Consider the following 18,074-nt stretch of genomic DNA (forward strand, 5'->3'; position numbering starts at 1 on the left):
TTACATTTGCGAAGGAGTGAAGCTTTTGTGTCCTTTCATGAGTCCTTTCTCCAAGGCTCTCTGCTCAGAGACAGTTCTCAGAGCGGAACTTGAGCATGGTAAATAGACTGCAGTCTGTTAGATGTGCACTGCTGGTACCATAGTTTGAAGGTGACCTAAGGCTCTGTAACAGTTTTGCACACATTTCCAAGTTTGGGAGACAAGACAGATTGTCTGCTTTTAAAGACAGGTTGTCTGCTTTTCTGCAGACACAAGGAGGCTCGGGAGTTTGGTTATGGTTGGGAACAGGGACAGACTGGTTCAGCAGAGTACCCAAGGATCTCCTGATGGGCCCCAGCTTAGGAGACTTGAATCAGCCCTTCTGTATTTACACTGTGGGCCTATATAAAAACATATACAATTGTATCTGTATCTAGTAGCTGTGAAATTGAACCATCTATGGTCGACCCTAGAAATCCCAGTCCAACACTGAATGAGAGTGCTAGCCATAGAGCATTGCTGCCACAAGTTCTTTCCCTTTAATCTTAAACTCTATAAAATCTTAAAAAAATCGTACATGTATATGAAATATTATGCATTTCAGCATATTTCAGTTCACTGTAGCGAGCATTCACAATTATTTAGGAAATATTTATGCACGTGGCTGCCCTGTCGCAGGGTCATTTTGTGAAATTACACATTTTTACACATCTGCTTTTGCTCTTTGCTAAATCCTATATTAACACCAGCACTGGCCCCCTCATCCTGAATGGATATATGTGTTTTTACTATGCCTGCACCCCCAATTCTACCATCTGGGCACAGGAGTACGCTGGAATCTGCTTCACACTTGGTTGGACGGACATAACAGGTAGCCAGCTCTGGTGACAACAGTTCCACTTTCATCAGTTGCTTGGATGGGCACTCAGAAAGTGGTGGGGTCACTATGTTACCTATTCTTGTTTTGTCTGCCCCCACCATACCCACTTGTGCCCTCTTAACAGAGAGGTCTAATGGTCCTTCATAAGGGCAGGATGTTTTCTCTAGGGTATGGTGGATGTGCAGCAGTTCAAGGCGTATTTTGCCAAGTTGTTCCACCAGAGCTTTCTGCCGGCCACTGTCCTCAGATGCCAGGTTAGACAGCTTCTTTTCCACCTTCCCATATTCCTCCAGAGTCCTGGAGAGGTCTCCAATGAGCAGTGAAGTATTCTCACTCTTTTGTGCCAAGATGCCTGTGCTGGGCTCTGATTCTCTTCTCCTTTTGCAAGAAGCTTGTTCCATCATGGGGATTTTTTCATTCCAGACATTAAGAGGCGTAGCAGTGGGTGAGCAAGAGTTGCTGAAGAGAGAGGACATTAAAAAAGTAATATTAGTGTTTATGCTGGAAAACGGAAGTTCACTTAGAAATAATTTGTTGTATACAAAAGAACCTTCACCCTGAATGGTCACATACTAAAAACAAAATTATTGTATTTTATGTATATCAAGATATTTGTGGGAATTTTGCAAAAATATATCTTGCTTAAAGAATGACCTTAACTAAATTAGCGGAATGTATGGGCCACTCACACACCCTGGCCTTTTGTAGATAATGCCTGATGCACGGTGATGGAGGGATCAGCACCCTCCCAAACATACAATTCCAAGAAAATCACAGCATGCTTGACAAAGGGGTACTACCCCGAAACGTTGCACAACTGCAAATAAACATGCAAGGGGTTTTCCCTGATTGAATCAGCCGTGAGTGCCAGTGGTTTTCTTAACTAAATTAGGCAACATGTTCCATCAGGGTCGGACTGGGGGGCCCGGGGCCCACCGGGACTCCAGTCCAGGGCCCCCCTACAGGCCCCCGTCCCCCTGCTGCAACGCGCCGTGCGGCGCCCTTCAGTGTGCATGCGCACACGGTGGCACCCTCTGTGTGTACGCGCGCACGGCGCTGCGTCTGCACGCATGCGCACACTGCGCATCGACGAAGATTTTTTTTTTTTATTTCAAAAAACAAGATATCTGTTGAGGGGGCCTGGCCCGGCGGGGGCCCACGAGGGTCGGGGCCCACCGGGTTTTTTCCCGGTGTCCCGCCGGGCCAGTCCGACACTGTGTTCCATAACGATGAGAGTCCTCTCTCTCCCACTCAAGCTATGAATTGTAAACCAATAAATGAGGTACAAGATATACTTGGGCACAGTTACAAAAAGGCCACATTGGCAATAGCTATGCAATCATCTTTGACATTAAGGGGGTTATTTATCAAAGGTCAAATTTTAGAGTTATGTTTAACTCTAATAAACTTGAATGTACTCACAACTCGAATGGGAGGTTATTTATAAAAAAACTCGAACGTCTGTAATTCGATCGAATAGGAACAATTCAAATTAAATTCAAATCGAATTGAGTTTTCAAATTTACCATTCGAACCTTAGTAAATCTGCCCCTAACAGTTGCATCCAGCACTACATCCAAGGTAAGACTAGCTTAGAAGCTCCTGCTTACTGATCACCAAATGTGTTTGTTGGTCCTGGTGCGCACCGCCCGAACCTCACGCTTAAGAGGTGACACAGTCTTCACTTAAATACACTGTTTGAATAATACACAGTAGGAAGCGTTCTTACCCGATCGGTGCTTTGACCCGAATCTGTCGCCAAGAAAAAACGGTATCAATAGTAGTCAGTCTTTGTGACAGCGCACTCCGGACCTCACAGGAAAAATCCACCAAGTCAAGATTCCAGGTCAAAAAAATCTTGGCTTCAGTGGATTTTTCCTGTGAGGTCCGGAGTGCGCTGTCACAAAGACTGACTACTATTGATGCCCCTAACAGTTGGGCTTGGGTCACTACAGCAGTTGCAGACTTGCTTTTTGGGACTTTGGGAACATTTTATTAAAAGTCCATAAATCTGAATGCCAAAAGTAGTGATGTTTTAGAAATACTGTAACTGCAATAATGTTTAAGGCAACCTGCCTCTGTTTGGAGATTGTACCTGTTCTGAGGGTCCTGGGCTTGGTGGTCAAGCAGTGCAGTCTGGCCCATATTTGCTTCTTGTCCATCTCTCAGCAACCAGGCCTTTCTCTTCAAATACCTCACAGGATTCTTCTCTGCCCAAAAAAAATCATCTTCTGGCTCTTTTTGAAATATGGGGCTTCCATGTATGCTTGAAATGGGGCCTACGTAACTTGCAGATGTCTTTTGATGTTGGAGAATGTCTCTTGCTGTTTGGGATGTCCATTTTACTTCTTCATTATGTGTTATTTTGTGGTGAGACATTTGCTTTGATACCTTGTCATTGGGGCCCCAAGAAATGCTGCTTTTGGTCTCTGGGGATTTGTTCAGGCATATTTTCGGAGTCTCCAGCGTCTTTGCCTTTGGAGTTGGCATGGAGGACAGGTGTTCTGGCACTTGGGTGGTGCTCACTGGCTTTCCTGCAACCATTTTGTTCTCAGTAGTATTAAATACGTGCTCAAATAACAATGGATAGTAGAACCTGGGGAGGAAAGATGACCTCTCTGTGTTCTGAAATGCTTGGAATTGAGAGGAAGGTTGCATGAGCTGGGCTGTTGAGGCTAAGAATGGAAGCTGCGCTGAACTGCTTGACACTGCGGGGCTTAAATATGAGAAGAGGCTGGTATTTAACGGGTAGTTAATGCCCAGTAGTGACAGTCCTTGGTGTTCCTGGTAGTCTGTATATGTTGATGGCGGGTAGCAAGGAATGATATTGGCTCCAGCACAACTTGCTTGTGTCTCTGGCCCACCTTTCTTAACCGAGCTGGAGAGCAGCTTCCAATGTTCAGACCGGGCCCCGACTACATTATTTAAAGGTTTTCTGGGAGCCTTGGCTAGTTTGTGGTCTTCTTTTTCCTTGTCACTCTGTCCCTCTAAAGAGAACACATTAGTAATGATGAACTCAGGCTCTCCTTCCTTGCCTGACTGCTCTTTTTTACTCTTTAACCCTGTCATATTGATGTTAGCATCACTCTTGCAAGGGTTTATCTGCAAACGTATGGCCTTTTCTTTCAGACCTTGGCCTGATACTTCCTCCTCCTCATCTTCCTCTCTCTCTTTTTCCTCATCCTGGAAATTTGCCATGTTGGCAAAAGCTTTCTGAACAACCAGTCTGGTTTTAATAGTGTTAGGTCCAGTTGAATCACACACCTCTTGTCTCTCTGAGCTAACATCTAGCTGGGGCTCTTGAACAATGTGCATTTCAGGGATGAGGAAATTACTCTTCTTGTAAGGCCAGTCAGATTCTATCAGCAGGGATAAGGAGTTCTTACACAGACTGTACTTCATGTGGTTGTATAGGTGGGACTTCTCCATACAGGTAAATGGGCACTGAAAGCACTTATAATTATAAGGCTTTCCCCATGGCCGTGGGATATAATGGGGTTTTTTGGGCTTGCGTTCCTTGTGCTTGCAGGCTGAGCTCAGCTTACAACCCCCTTCTTCGTCTTTAGACATATTTTCTGCTGACTGCACCTCCTAGTGTTTCCCTTGAAAAATGAAATCAAGGGTTTTGTCTCTTCCAAAAAGCTTTAGATATGGTTGTGTCATTCAAGTAAACGAGCCTAGCCTGTAATATAAAAAGGGACAATGATCAGTGCCTTTTCAGTAATTTGATTTCTGAAGTTTAAAATTTCAATTTTCACATTTAATCTGTATGACATAAAGGCTTATTGTGCAGTGAACAAAAAAGTTACTAAATACCATGGTCCACTGGGTATCAGGTGATCAAATGCCTAGCGTTGCTTGTAGTCTACTGGAAAATCATGAGATAAGCGTTGAACTTATTCTTATTGTATTGGGTGAGGTCTGTTGTATCTATTTCTCAAAGGCATATTAGATGAAGCTCAAAATTTACAGATGTTGAATTTATTTAAGCTCGTTGTATCTGGGTCTACTGTAATTTCATTACACGAAGGTGGTCATATATGAGCAGATTTTATCTGCCAATTAGGCCTCTTCAGTCCATGCCGCCATCTTGCCATGTATGGGGCACTCAGACTGGCCTACCCAACCGATATTTGCCAGTAAATTGGCCAGATTTTGATCGGGCAGGTTTAAAGCCCAATAACAAGAAGGTCCTCATCAGTTTATATTTGCGCCCCGACAACCTGTAGCCCTGTCATAGTGATCCAATCATGTGGTCCTAGGGCCAAATAATTGGATCAGCCCAATCTCACCTGCCATCAGTAAAAGATATACTTGTTTGGCAAAACTGTATTGTATTTCAATGATCAACTCTTATTTCAGTAGATCATGGTCTGCCTTTCAGACAACCATATTGGTTCCCAAAATTTTGGTTTGACCCCCCTGGGCAGCCTGGAGCAGTGACAGAGGAAGCACAACATACTGTACAGCCAATTAGGATGAGATTTGGAGTGAATTGTCTTCTAGATACACCTGAAAGCCCAGCTTAAGGTCAGTAAGGCTACAATTTATGGTAAACAATCAGTTGCTGCCCTTGATATTATTGGACTGTAACAGAATGGATGATGATACACCAATATTTTCCTATATCTGTAACCCTGTTATGAACTAAGTGCACTGAACAAAGCTTGAAATTCAATGGGGGTCTTGAACCAAAGAGTGTAATAGCCATAAGTAAAGGAGAATGTAAGGACACTTGTATTTAAAATCACCATGCCTACCCATGCCTACCCATTGCCCCCATACATGTGATTGCTATGATTAATGGACCCATAAAGACAATGTAAGCCCGAGCTATAACAGAATACGCCAGGCAAGAGAGGTTTTGGTATCTTTTATCCTAATACGGAACCAAAACCATTCTTTTCTGTATTGGTCTACAAGAGAATGAACTGCTAAATATATTACAGAAAGGGAAGACCATATATCAGGTGATCAGGAATATCAGCAGTCAAAATGTTTGCATATTCTATTTTCCCTTCTGAAACCTGTGTTTCTAGAGAACTAGAGTTGCTGCTACGCTGTAGGCACATGGAAAAACACAGATACTAAGGAGATCTGATAAAAGTGTGCAGATAATTAAGGTATTGTTAGAGTGATAAGAGAAAAGGCACAGGAGGAAGAGACAGGTGTTTGAGCTACGGTCTCTGAGACACTTCCTAACATATCTTCTTGGTCTGCTGGATTCCTCTAACTGCCACATGATATTACTTCCACTGGTCTGTCAGGCAAAGCACGGGGGACGTGCCTGAGGGTAACACAGGATCAGGGGCCCTGCACCTGTGCATGGGAATTGCTGTATCACTGCACAGTCTCACACTGAGGGCTGCCTCTAACCTGCCAGGGGGAGAGGAAGAGGAGAGGCAAGGGTATAAGTGATGAAGGAGGGGGATAGAGGAGAGTGCACAGAGAAGTAGCCAAAGAAACAGGGAAAAAGTAAAAGAGAATTAGAAGAAGAAAAAATAAAAAAAGTGAATCTATCGAGAGCTATCTACGTAGAATAATCGGAGGAAAGTGTGGCGAAGAAGAGAAAAAGAGAGAGGCTGATAAAAATAGGAAATTGGGACAGGCGGTCACATTGAAGAATCTGCTGGGCTTATAATTATCTGAACTGGATTTAGTTTGAGATAAAGGTGTGTAAGATGGTGTTCCCAAGGTGCCCGGCAACATGAACCTGCATCAATTTCATTCCCAGGTCCTCTCTGCCTATAGAGGCTAACTTGGTCTCCTCTAAACAGAGAAATCTAAGAAAGAGACCAACAAACAGAGATACTATAGAGCAATAGGATAAGAATAAAGTTAGAGAAGAGCATTGGCACAGGATAAAGCAGGATGTCTGGGGCCCCCTTAAAAACGACAAATCAGATATGTGGCCCTCCAACTGTCCATGAGCTTCTTAGCACAGGGCCCTTTCACCTATGTACTGTATGTATGCATGGCAAGTGTAATGCTTAGGGGCCTATTTATCGTCCGGTGTAATATTGGCAATACTGATGAATTTATAAAGCTGCGTATTGCCTTTTATGCTGCCTGATCACTGTATGTTATGCCGTTATTTCACACAGTTATATTTATAAGGTAAACTATTTAAGTCAATTGGAAAAACGTAGACGGCAAGGAGGATTGCTTTTTTTCCACATCATTTTTAAGCAGCTGCTGCTGAAATTTTACATTTAAAATGTATTTTTAAAAAATTGGTAATTTACACAGTTTGATTAGTACTTAATTGTTTCAGATACTGATGCATGGTGTATTTGGACTCTGTATTCTTACATAGATCTGCGACAGAATATTAATGCCATTTTAGGTATTACCCTGCCATAATAAATGGATGGGAAGGACTCCAACAGGGAGACATACAATCAATCAATCCCCATACTCAGAACAATGCCTGCCTATCCAGAAAATGAAGCACCCCATAGACACAACGATTCTTCTTTTGTGAACGACCGATTTCAGCGCAGTCCAATCAATCTGTCAAATTATCGTGTGGTTAGTGGGATTCAAACGATCGTACATCTTACAATTTTTCGGCCGACATCTGTTGGGAAATTGATCGGCCAGGTCAAAAAATCTTTGTCGGTCCCAGTGCAATGTATCTATGTTTGCAGGGACAAGCAGGCAGCTAATCTTCAGTTTTGCTGGCAATATCGCCTGAAATGGTCTTTTTAGTTGATGGACACATCGTACATTTAAACGTTCATTTCGACATAATCGTGGTCTCACGATAACGATTAGATCTTTTAAAAATCTTTACATCTATGGCCAGCTTAACACAAAGTCCAACCAATGTAGTGTGTATTCGCACACCCTCCTTTACGATAGATAAAGATTTGCCTGGTGCACGTGGGTGGAGGCTCGGCAACCTCCCAATGCAACAGTGTAGAAAAACCTCACGGCACTCAGGTCTGCGTGAAAAGTTCAATGATTTATTGAAGCGGAGTGCAATGCAACGTTTCGGGGTAACCCTCTTTATCAAGCATGAGTGCCGTGAGGTTTTTCTACACAGCTTAACACAAACCCACACCCAAAGTAAAGGTTCATGCTGCTACTGAGTCCCTTCTCTCTGTTATAACTGCACCTCTAGCACAGACAGGTCTCTGATTCTAACACAGAGCCAAAGAGTGATGAATCAATGACGCAGATAGGCACACACCCCCAGCAAGGTAACTACATCTCCACTCCACTCAGAGGAAAAAGCTGCAAAACAATAAAAAGAAATAAGCACATTCCTCACACCAAGAGAATATGAGCCCCCATTAATAAGCAACAATAACCCTGCCCAAAAATGCACAGTAACACAGAAGGCCACACATAGGGATGTAGCGAACAGTTCGCCTGCGAACTTGTTCGCGCGAACTTCGACCGTTCGCGTCCGCCTAATGTTCGCGAACGTTTGGGAACGTTCGCAATTTGAGTTCGCGACCATCCGACCGCTAAAATCGAACGATTTCCATTCGTTCGAACGATTTCCATTCGTTCGAACGATTAAAACCCCTCGACCGTTCGATTCGAATGAAAATCCTTCGATCGAACGATGAAAATCCTTCAAACGTTCGAATCGAACGAAAAATCCTTCGAACGTTCGAATCAAACGATTTTGCGGGTGTTCGAAGCTCGCGAACGGTTCGCGAACCGTTCGCATTTTTTGCCGGTGTTCGCGAACGGCGTTCGCGAACACCAAAACGGCGGTTCGCTACATCCCTAGCCACACACAGCTCCTGCATCCAGGGAGAAAAACAGCACCACACACAATAACTTCCCCACCCTGAGAAACACCTACCATGCTCCATAGAGCAACACAGAATCACTACCCAGAGCTACAGAGGTAGAATAGTTCGAAAAGCAGCACAACCTTCATATTAAAAAGAAAACATCCCTCACAATGACTGAATAATATACTGTATGGAACCTGTTATCCAGAATTCATGGGACCTGGGGTTTTCCGGATAAGGGATTTTTCCATACTTTTTTAGTAGACCTTCAGTCTACTAAAATAAATAGTTTAAACATTAAATAAACCCAATAGGCTTGTTTGCCTCCCATAATGTTAATCAAGATCAAGTACAATGTTCTGTTTTATTATTACAGTTAAAAAGGAAACGCACCCTCCTGAGACTCCTTTACTATTATGCCAGGAAAACTATCCTAATTATCCTAACTTGAAAGTTGCCTACCTCACCCACCCTAAAGAGATGGAAATCTATAGTAAACCAAGCACTCCCCTTCTACAAGCTAACATATATTAGTAGAGGCTGCCCAGATAAGTTTGAAAGTTTGGGGAGTATGGGCAGATATAACCAATACAAACACACCCCAGGAATCTGCTTAGCAAAACCACATACATACCCGCTGGGAACAGATAATGCAAACCCACACGGCCTAAATCCCTTAAAGTGGAAATTCTCCTTTTTATATAACTTGTGTCTTATAGTTCTATAGTTCTAAGCACTTCTTCAACTGGTCGTCTTTTTTTCCCCCCCAATTTCTTATGGTTATTGATTTATTAACATTCCTATTCTGCTTCTTTTCCAAATGTCTGCCGGACTGTGGGGTTTCCGCTTTATTGTTATTTGTGTTTTTCTATTTATTTTCCATATGTGGCTTTTCAGCTGTGGCCTGGTTGCTATTAGGGATGCACCGAATCCAGGATTCGATTCGGGAGTCGGCCGGGATCAAGCCTTTTTCAACAGTATACAGATTCGGGCAAATCTCTTCCCAGGCGGAACCAAATCCTAATTTGCATATGCAAATTAGGGCCGGGGACGGAAATCGCATGACTTTTTTGTCACAAAACAAGGAAATAAAAATTTTTTTCCCCTTCCCATCCCTAATTTGCATTCAGATTATGTTCGGTATTCGGCCAAATCTTTCAAAAAGGATTCTGGGGTTCGGCCGAATCCAAAATAGTGGATTTGGTGCATCCCTAGTTGCTATGGTCGCTGATCTCTAGCAACCAGATAGCAGTGTAAATTCCAAGCCTGAAAGCTACAGATCAAAAATAAAGAAAACCGTGAAAAAAGAAGCCAAATTCCCTATTGCCTTAGAGCCCTAATGTTAAAGGACCAGTAAATGCCAAAAATTTGTTTGTATAGAACGAAAAAAAAAACACCCAGCCATATATAACTTTAAAATTGCAAAGTCTTTATTAAAAATGAACTTCCCGAAACTCCGCTTGCACTCCTCTTCAGAAAAGCCGACAGGGGGCGACAATCCATCGTGCAGCGCTCGATTTCTCCTCCCTGGCTATCTCCTATAGAAGGTAGGGAGGAGAAATCGAGCGCCGCACGATGGATCGTCGCTCTGTCACCTTTTCTGAAGAGGAGCGCAAGCGGCGTTATGGTAAGTTATTTTTTAATAAAGACTTGGCGATTTTAAAGTTACATATGGCATGGTGTCTTTTTTTTGTTCTATGCAAACATTGTTTTTTTTAAAAAAATTGGCATTACTGGTCCTTTAATTTTAAGGTGAACTTACCCCCTTTTGACTTAAAAGGTAGCAACGCCAATAGTGTAAAATAGTGCGAGGAGCAAAGATGAACTAACTGGCCTTAATGTACACGAGAGTGACTATGGCTTATAGGGGTGGTTCATCTTTGAGGTAACATTTAGTATGTTATATAAGGTCCGATTCTTAGCAACTTTGCAATTGGTCTTCATTATTTATATTTTTTTGTTTTTGGGTTATTTTCCTTTTTCCACTGACTCTTTCCAGCTTCCAAATGGGGGGGGGGTCACTGACCCCATCTAAAAACAAATGCTCTGTAAGACTGCAAATGTATCATTCATTATTGCTACTTTTTATTACTCTATTTATTACTATTCATATTCCAGTCTCTTGTTCAAATCAGTCCATTGATGCTAAGCGAATTTGGACCCTATTGCTGAAATTGAGAGCTTCTGCATTAACAAGCTAAATAACTCAAAAACCACAAAAAAATGAAAACCATTTGCAAATTGTCTCACAAAATCACTCCAGGGCTGGGCCAGACCCCATTCCCGATCTCCGTTTTTTTTAGGTGCAGTGCCATCTAAAAGTTAATTTAAAGGTGAACAATCCCTTTAATTATGGTGTCGCTCTATAGCGGCTACTGGGAGTCCTGATAAATAAAGAGTTAAAGAACAGGCAGCAAAGGCAGTCACTGAACAGGGAGCACATATAGAGTGTTAGCGCAGAATGGGCAGAGGGTAGTGTTGGCACACACAGATTGACCCCTGAGGGGGCAACTGATGTCAGTGAGGGGGAGGACATGCCCATCTCCTGCAGCAGCTGCTGGTGAGAGAGCCTGGTACAGACCCATTTTTCATGTTGCGCAGTTTGCTGCCACAGGCTGCTCCCGACCACTAACAAATGGTTCAACCTCCTGTGCCTGGGACCCCTGGGGGCCACACTAGGAATCCCGGGGGCAGCGCAGGCTGCTGGTTGCTTCTTGTGCACCAATACACAGCTCGGCTCTCCCTCGGCTTGTCTGCTCCCATTACAAAAACAGCTTCATTCTGCAGCACCGAGTTCAGTTCAGGGGTCCTGATTGTGGGTCAGTGTTTTGAGTACCTTGAATAGTCTTTTCAAAGTCCTGGTCACTATTTATAGAAACCTGATCAGGCTAAAATGCAAAAATAATATTAAGTAGGAGTGGTCTTTATACTTAAATGATCTGAGCAAAATTCAGTTTAGGGGATGCACAGCAGATACACAAAGAAATTCTATGAGTTTGTGCATTTTTTTGCCTCCCATGCAGTATTCCCGGGAAATAGACACCTTTTTCTGCAACAGTGGTTCCTAATATTTTGTCTCAGGGGATCCAAATTATGTTGCTCTATCAGCTTTGTGACCAAAAAAATTTTATTTTTTAAAAATTGTAATTTGAGGGACCATGGAGACCCACCCAACAGCACAGCGACCTATTTTTCGGGTCCTGACCCATAGGTTAAGAATCCCATTGATATTTATTTTGCTCTTAGTGACATGTTAGTTAATAACAGTCCTAAAGTACTGACACCTCTTAGTAATGGAAATGAACCACCACCAACCATGCCGATAAATATAAAACTTTGCTACAGAGATTATAATAGGAAACACACTATCCAGAAAGCTCTGAAATATGGTAGAGATCCCTAGTTAACCAAATATTTATTATTTCTTAATGATTTCTTAATTATTTATTAATGATCTCTATAATAATAAAATGGTACGTTACTGTAACTAAGCTGCATGAATCCTTATTGGTGGCAAAACAATCCTATTAGGTTCATTTTAAGTTTTCATGATTTTTAGTAAACATTACAGGAAAAACACCTAAATCCTATTCCACGTATAGATCCCATAACAGTAACTCCATACCCAATAACTGCAGTAAGGTTATTCAGTGCGAGGCCGAGCAACGTATAAATAAATCCAATAGAAATGTTTTGCCACCAGTATGGATTTATGCAGCTTAGGTAACATCAAGTTCAAGGTGGTCTTTTATTATTTAAATATGAGTGTAGTTGTTTATATAATTATAGAGAAAAAGGAAAGGAAAAAAAAACATTTGTTCCATAAATAGGCTCTATGGAATCATACATATTTTGGAACTTTCTGGATAATGGTTTTCCAAATAATACATCCCATCCCTTATTACTTGTTTGAAACATATCTCCAATATTTCTCCTAATTCACAGATACCATTCCAATTGCCAATATTATATCCGTGATTAATCTGTCAAATAAAGAACGGAAAAATAATAATAATTCCTCCATTGCCCATCAATGTCACCGCCCCCTGAGTTACTTGTTGGTACTATATAATTAAATCGTGTCCATCTATGTATAAATATATATGTTTGTGTGCATCATCCATCTATCATCTATGTTTCTATACACAGACTATTACTTCCATCTATCTACCATATACAGTATATCTTTTTCATTTATATTTATACGCATCTATCATTTTATCTGTCATCTCTCTGCTCATTTTCATATCTATCATCTACATTTTCACTTTTATCTATCTAGCTATCATCATCTATCTACAGTATCTATCTGATCTATCTGTCTGTCTGTCTGTCTGTCTATCTATCCATCTATCTATTATCTATCTATCTAATATGTATCTATCTATTTAATCTATCTATCTATCTATCTATCTATCTATCTATCTATCTATCTATCTATCTATCTATCTATCTATCTATCTATCTACCAGATATTGCTTACATCTATCTCTATCATCTATTTTTCTGTCTTTTACACAGTATTACTTACATCTATCTATAATCTATCTATCATCTATCTATCCGTCTGTCTGTCTGTCTGTCTATCTATCTATCATCTACAGTATCTATCGTTCTGTCTCTCTGTCTATCAGATAATGTGATCATCTATTTTTCTATCTGTATCTAAAAATACAGGAAATGACTTACATCTATCTATCTATCTATCTATCTATCTATCTATCATCTATCTATCATCTATCTATCGGATATTACTTACATCTATGTATCTGTCTGTCTTTCTATACATTATGTATTATTTACATCTGTCCATCAGTATATAACTTACACCTATCATTATCAATCTCTCTATTATCTATCTATCTATCTATCTATCTATCTATCTATCTATCTATCTATCTATCTATCTATCATCTATCTATCTATCTACCAGATATTGCTTACATCTATCTCTATCGATCATCTATTTTTCTGTCTTTTACACAGTATTACTTACATCTATCTGTCTGTCTGTCTGTCTGTCTGTCTATCATAATCATCTATCTATTATCTATCTATCATCTATCTATCTATCTATCTACTGTATCTATCTATCAATCTGTCTCTCTGTCTGTCAGATATTACGAACATCTATTTTTCTACCTATTGATATACAGGATATTACTTACATATACTGTATCTGTCAATCTTTCTATCGATCGGATATTACTTACATCTATCTATCTGTCTGTCTGTCTGTCTATCTATCCATCAGATATTATTTACATCTGTACATCTATATACAGGATATTACTTGCATATATATATATATATATATATATACAGTTATATGTGCATATATTAATTTACAGGATATTACTTGCATCTATCTATTATCTATCTATCTATCATCTATCATATACTGTATATCTGCTCATCTATGATATATCTTTATTATCTATCCGCCTATATTTATATCTACCTATCAATCTATTTCTCTCTAGCTATGTGTGCCTGTCTGTCTCTCTCTATGTATATTTGTACGTAATATATATTTTTTTTAAATCTTTCTCAGCCATGCAGCTATGTATCAGTCATCATTGGTCTATTAATCCGGTCTATTAATATATTGCTCTGTTTATTCACCCTGCTTCCGTTACATACATCTAGATAATTTGCAACACAAGCCCATGCTCTTATATGAATTGCTATTTATTGGACATGTACTTTTCTTGATCTTAGCAAAAAACTGATTTTAGTTCTTAAGAAAGAATGACAATTGTGCAGGAAAATGATAAAACATGAAAGTGAGCATACATGTCATACAATCCTAAAATGTTTCTTTCTTTCCTGAGCAGTTTAGAACTTTATCTAATAAACACATGAAAGCTAAAGTAACATATATAATCCTGCTTATCCCTAGATTCCCCGGGCTTTCTGCTTAAATTGAAATTACAGTATGAGCATTGCATGCAGCAAACCGAAAATGAAATTATATATAAATAACTGCACTGACATTGGTTCCCAAGAGTAATTAATGATCAATGGAACTTACATAAACGTCTAATGTTGTGAGTCCGATTCACACACACTCTGCTCTGCCGGTTTATAAAATCCTCATCCCTCTCCATTGTAAAGGGACATTTCTGAATAAACTTGAAGCCCTCCCTCTCACCTGCTGGTTGGTCAGATCCCAGAGGAGGAGGCTGAGCAATCACCCAATTGAAATCTAGGATCTGACCAAAAATAACCCATGTAGGTCTTGGAAAGGCAGCAAACATTCACATTTAGGCATTTCAATTCAACCACTGCAAAAAATAAATAAATCATGTATACAGTTTTAAATTACAGGTGGAGGATCTGTTATCTAGAAATCTATTTTTCAGAAAGCTCCAAAATACAGCATTACAATTGCCCATAGAATTCTTTTAAAGCAATTAATAAAAAGGATCCATAATACCTTAATAAGGTGATTATTCAATACTATTGATAGTCTCTTGGTGCTCATAGTCCATATAATCATGTGATCCCTTTGTGATAAAACTGTAAAAAGAAGTATATGAAATTTTAAAACTCAAAATGTAATAAAAATCTCAATTTTACAAAATCAGGCACAACACATATTCCCCCATTAATAGAAACAGGAATTACTTAGATCCTCATTTAATCCCATTGGAGCTAGTGTGTTCAATTTCTCTATCCACAGAACCTCTTGTTGTAACAATATTACTACCTGGAGTACCAACCATCTTAGTTGTTTACTATTATGTCCATGGGTTTTAAAATGTCTACTAACCGGAGTAACATATTTCATTCTATCTAAATCACAGTTATCAATCGACCTTTTATGTTCTCCAATACGCACTCTAATCTGTCTCTTTGTCTTTTCAACATATGCTTTACCGCAAGGGCATTTTAACATATATATTACACCCATAGTTGAACATGTGGCAAAATCTTTCAAATCAATCTCATACCCCTTAGAGGGATGGTTAAACTTATTACCCTTTATAATGCTACTACAGCATTGACACGATAGACAAGGGTATGTACCTTTTTGCGGTGTACCAAAAAATGTAGGTTGGCGACTACAACTCACTCCTATATCCGTTCTAATGAGTTGGTCTCCCAGATTTCTAGATCTTTTGTATGAAAACAATGGTTTCTCCCTAAAGAGGGTCCCATAGTGTTTATCCTTCTCTAGAATTTCCCAGTGTCTGTATGCAATAGATTTTATTCTATCAGAGTGTGCATTATATGTGGTGACAAATGGTAATCTCTTTTCCGTATTCTGTTTCTTTTTATTTTCTGCGCTCCCCAAGAGATTTACCCTTTCAACTTTCATCGCCTTCTGCACCTGTTTAACCAAAAAATCCCCTCTATCCTCAAATCTCTGTAACATCTCCATCATTCTTTTATAACACAAATGGTCATCTGAAACAATTCTTCTTACCCTTAGAAATTGACTGTAGGGAAGACCTTTACTCACACTTCTAGAGTGAAAGCTAGAATTTAGCATCAAATTATTCCTGTCTGTTTCTTTACGGAATAAATCAGTTTTGAGTGTTCCATCACTTTTGGTCACCAATACATCCAAAAAACGAATGCTCTTATCATGAAATGTTAATGTAAATTTCAGCGTGGGATGTAAAGTGTTAATGATTCTACTCATATCTGCCAATGTCTTTTTATCCCCATGCCAGGTAAAGAAAATATCATCCACATACCTATGGTAGTTTTTTATATATGGACTATATGCTTGTTCAAAGAATACCATGATCTCAATAAATGAAACAAAGATATTTGCATAACTTGGGGCGACATTACTACCCATACTTGTACCCTGTTTTTGTAGGAAGAATGTTTTATGGAATCTAAAATAGTTTTTTGTTAATATTATCCGCAGTAGTTCTACCAGAAAAATGACCAACCTAGATTCATTCCCATACTGATACAATGCTTCCTCAATATACATTATACCCTCATTATGTGGGATACTAGTATATAATGATAAGTGTCCAAATTTGATATCTCATTAACTTTGTTTAGGAAATCAGTTGTATCTTTAAGACAACATTTAGGGGCCGATTCACTAAATTCGAGTGAAGGATTCGAAGTAAAAAAACTTCGAATTTCGAAGTATTTTTTGGGCTACTTCGACCATCGAATGGGCTACTTCGACCTTCGACTACGACTTAGAATCGAAGGATTCGAAGTAAAAATCGTTCGACTATTTGACCATTCGATAGTCGAAGTACTGTCTCTTTAAAAAAAACTTCGACCCCCTAGTTCGCCATCTAAAAGCTACCGAAGTCAATGTTAGCCTATGGGGAAGGTCCCCATAGGCTTGCCTAAGTTTTTTTGATCGAAGGATATTCCTTCAATCGTTGGATTTAAATCCTTCGAATCGTTCGAGGATTTAATCGTTCGATCGAAGGAATAATCCTTCGATCATACGATCGCAGAATTTGCGCTAAATCCTTCGACTTCGATATTCGAAGTCGAAGGATTTTGATTCCTAGTCGAATATCGAGGGTTAATTAACCCTCGATATTCTACCCATAGTGAATCAGCCCCTTAATATCCTGTACCAAAGGTTGCAGATATTTATCCAAGTATATACTTAAAGGTTGCAGTAATGAATCCACCCCCGATACTATTGGGCGTCCCGGTGGTTTATAGTTCTTATGTATCTTAGGTAGGAGGTAAAATACCGGCACCATTGGATGATCTGTAATTAAAAAGTCCCGCACATTTTTATCAATTATGCCATTATCAAATGTCTCCCTTACATACAAATCTATTTCTTTTTTTATAGCATTCGTGGGATCATGTTCCAACTTGGTGTAATGTACTATATCATTCAATCGCCTCATAGCCTCCTCCATGTCATCTGATTTATTCATCACAACAATGGCACCCCCTTTGTCCGCCTTCATCTGTATTACTCTTTAAATCCTGGAGTGCCCTATGTTCTTCTTTCGATAGGTTGTATAATTTTTTCGACAGGCATTTCCAATTAAGTGTTTCAGTGTCCTGTAAAACCATCTGTGTAAATACATTTACTGTAGATTTTCACTGGTAATTTCCGGATCAAATGAAGTATTCCTTTTCTTTACAACAGGTAAATTAAGCTCTATTCCTTTTGCACCCTTAAAATGCATTTTCAACCTGATTGTCCTTATAAAGCGCATAAAGTCAATTTTAAATCGTACAAAGTCACCTTTAGCCGCTGTTACAAAGCCCAGCCCCTTATTATTAACTCTAGTCTGACAGTCAGTAAGAATAAATTTAGATATACAGTATTTACCACGAGGTTTTCTGGTGTGTTCGGCATGCTTGGATTTTTATTACATTTTGAGTTTTAAAATTTCATATACTTCTTTTTACAGTTTTATCACAAAGGGATCACATGATTATATGGACTATGAGCACCAAGGGACTATCAATAGTATTGAATAATCACCTTATTAAGGTATTAT

General features: G+C 39.6%; 1 protein-coding gene across 1 annotated transcript; it reads right to left on the reverse strand.

The window, feature by feature from the left end:
- Positions 1 to 14,843, reverse strand: prr35.S (proline rich 35 S homeolog). The gene is made up of 3 exons (XM_018239241.2): positions 14,648 to 14,843; positions 2,955 to 4,541; positions 1 to 1,318 (listed from the first exon to the last, which is right to left on the reverse strand). The coding sequence occupies exons 2-3, from the start codon at positions 4,427 to 4,429 to the stop codon at positions 673 to 675; spliced, it is 2,121 nt and encodes a 706-aa protein (XP_018094730.1). The 5' UTR covers positions 4,430 to 4,541; positions 14,648 to 14,843; the 3' UTR covers positions 1 to 672.
- Between the last annotated feature and the right edge of the window lie 3,231 nt (positions 14,844 to 18,074).

The sequence above is a fragment of the Xenopus laevis genome, chromosome 9_10S (genome assembly GCF_017654675.1).
Source record: "Xenopus laevis strain J_2021 chromosome 9_10S, Xenopus_laevis_v10.1, whole genome shotgun sequence".
In the NCBI taxonomy this organism is placed as follows: Eukaryota; Metazoa; Chordata; class Amphibia; order Anura; family Pipidae; genus Xenopus; species Xenopus laevis.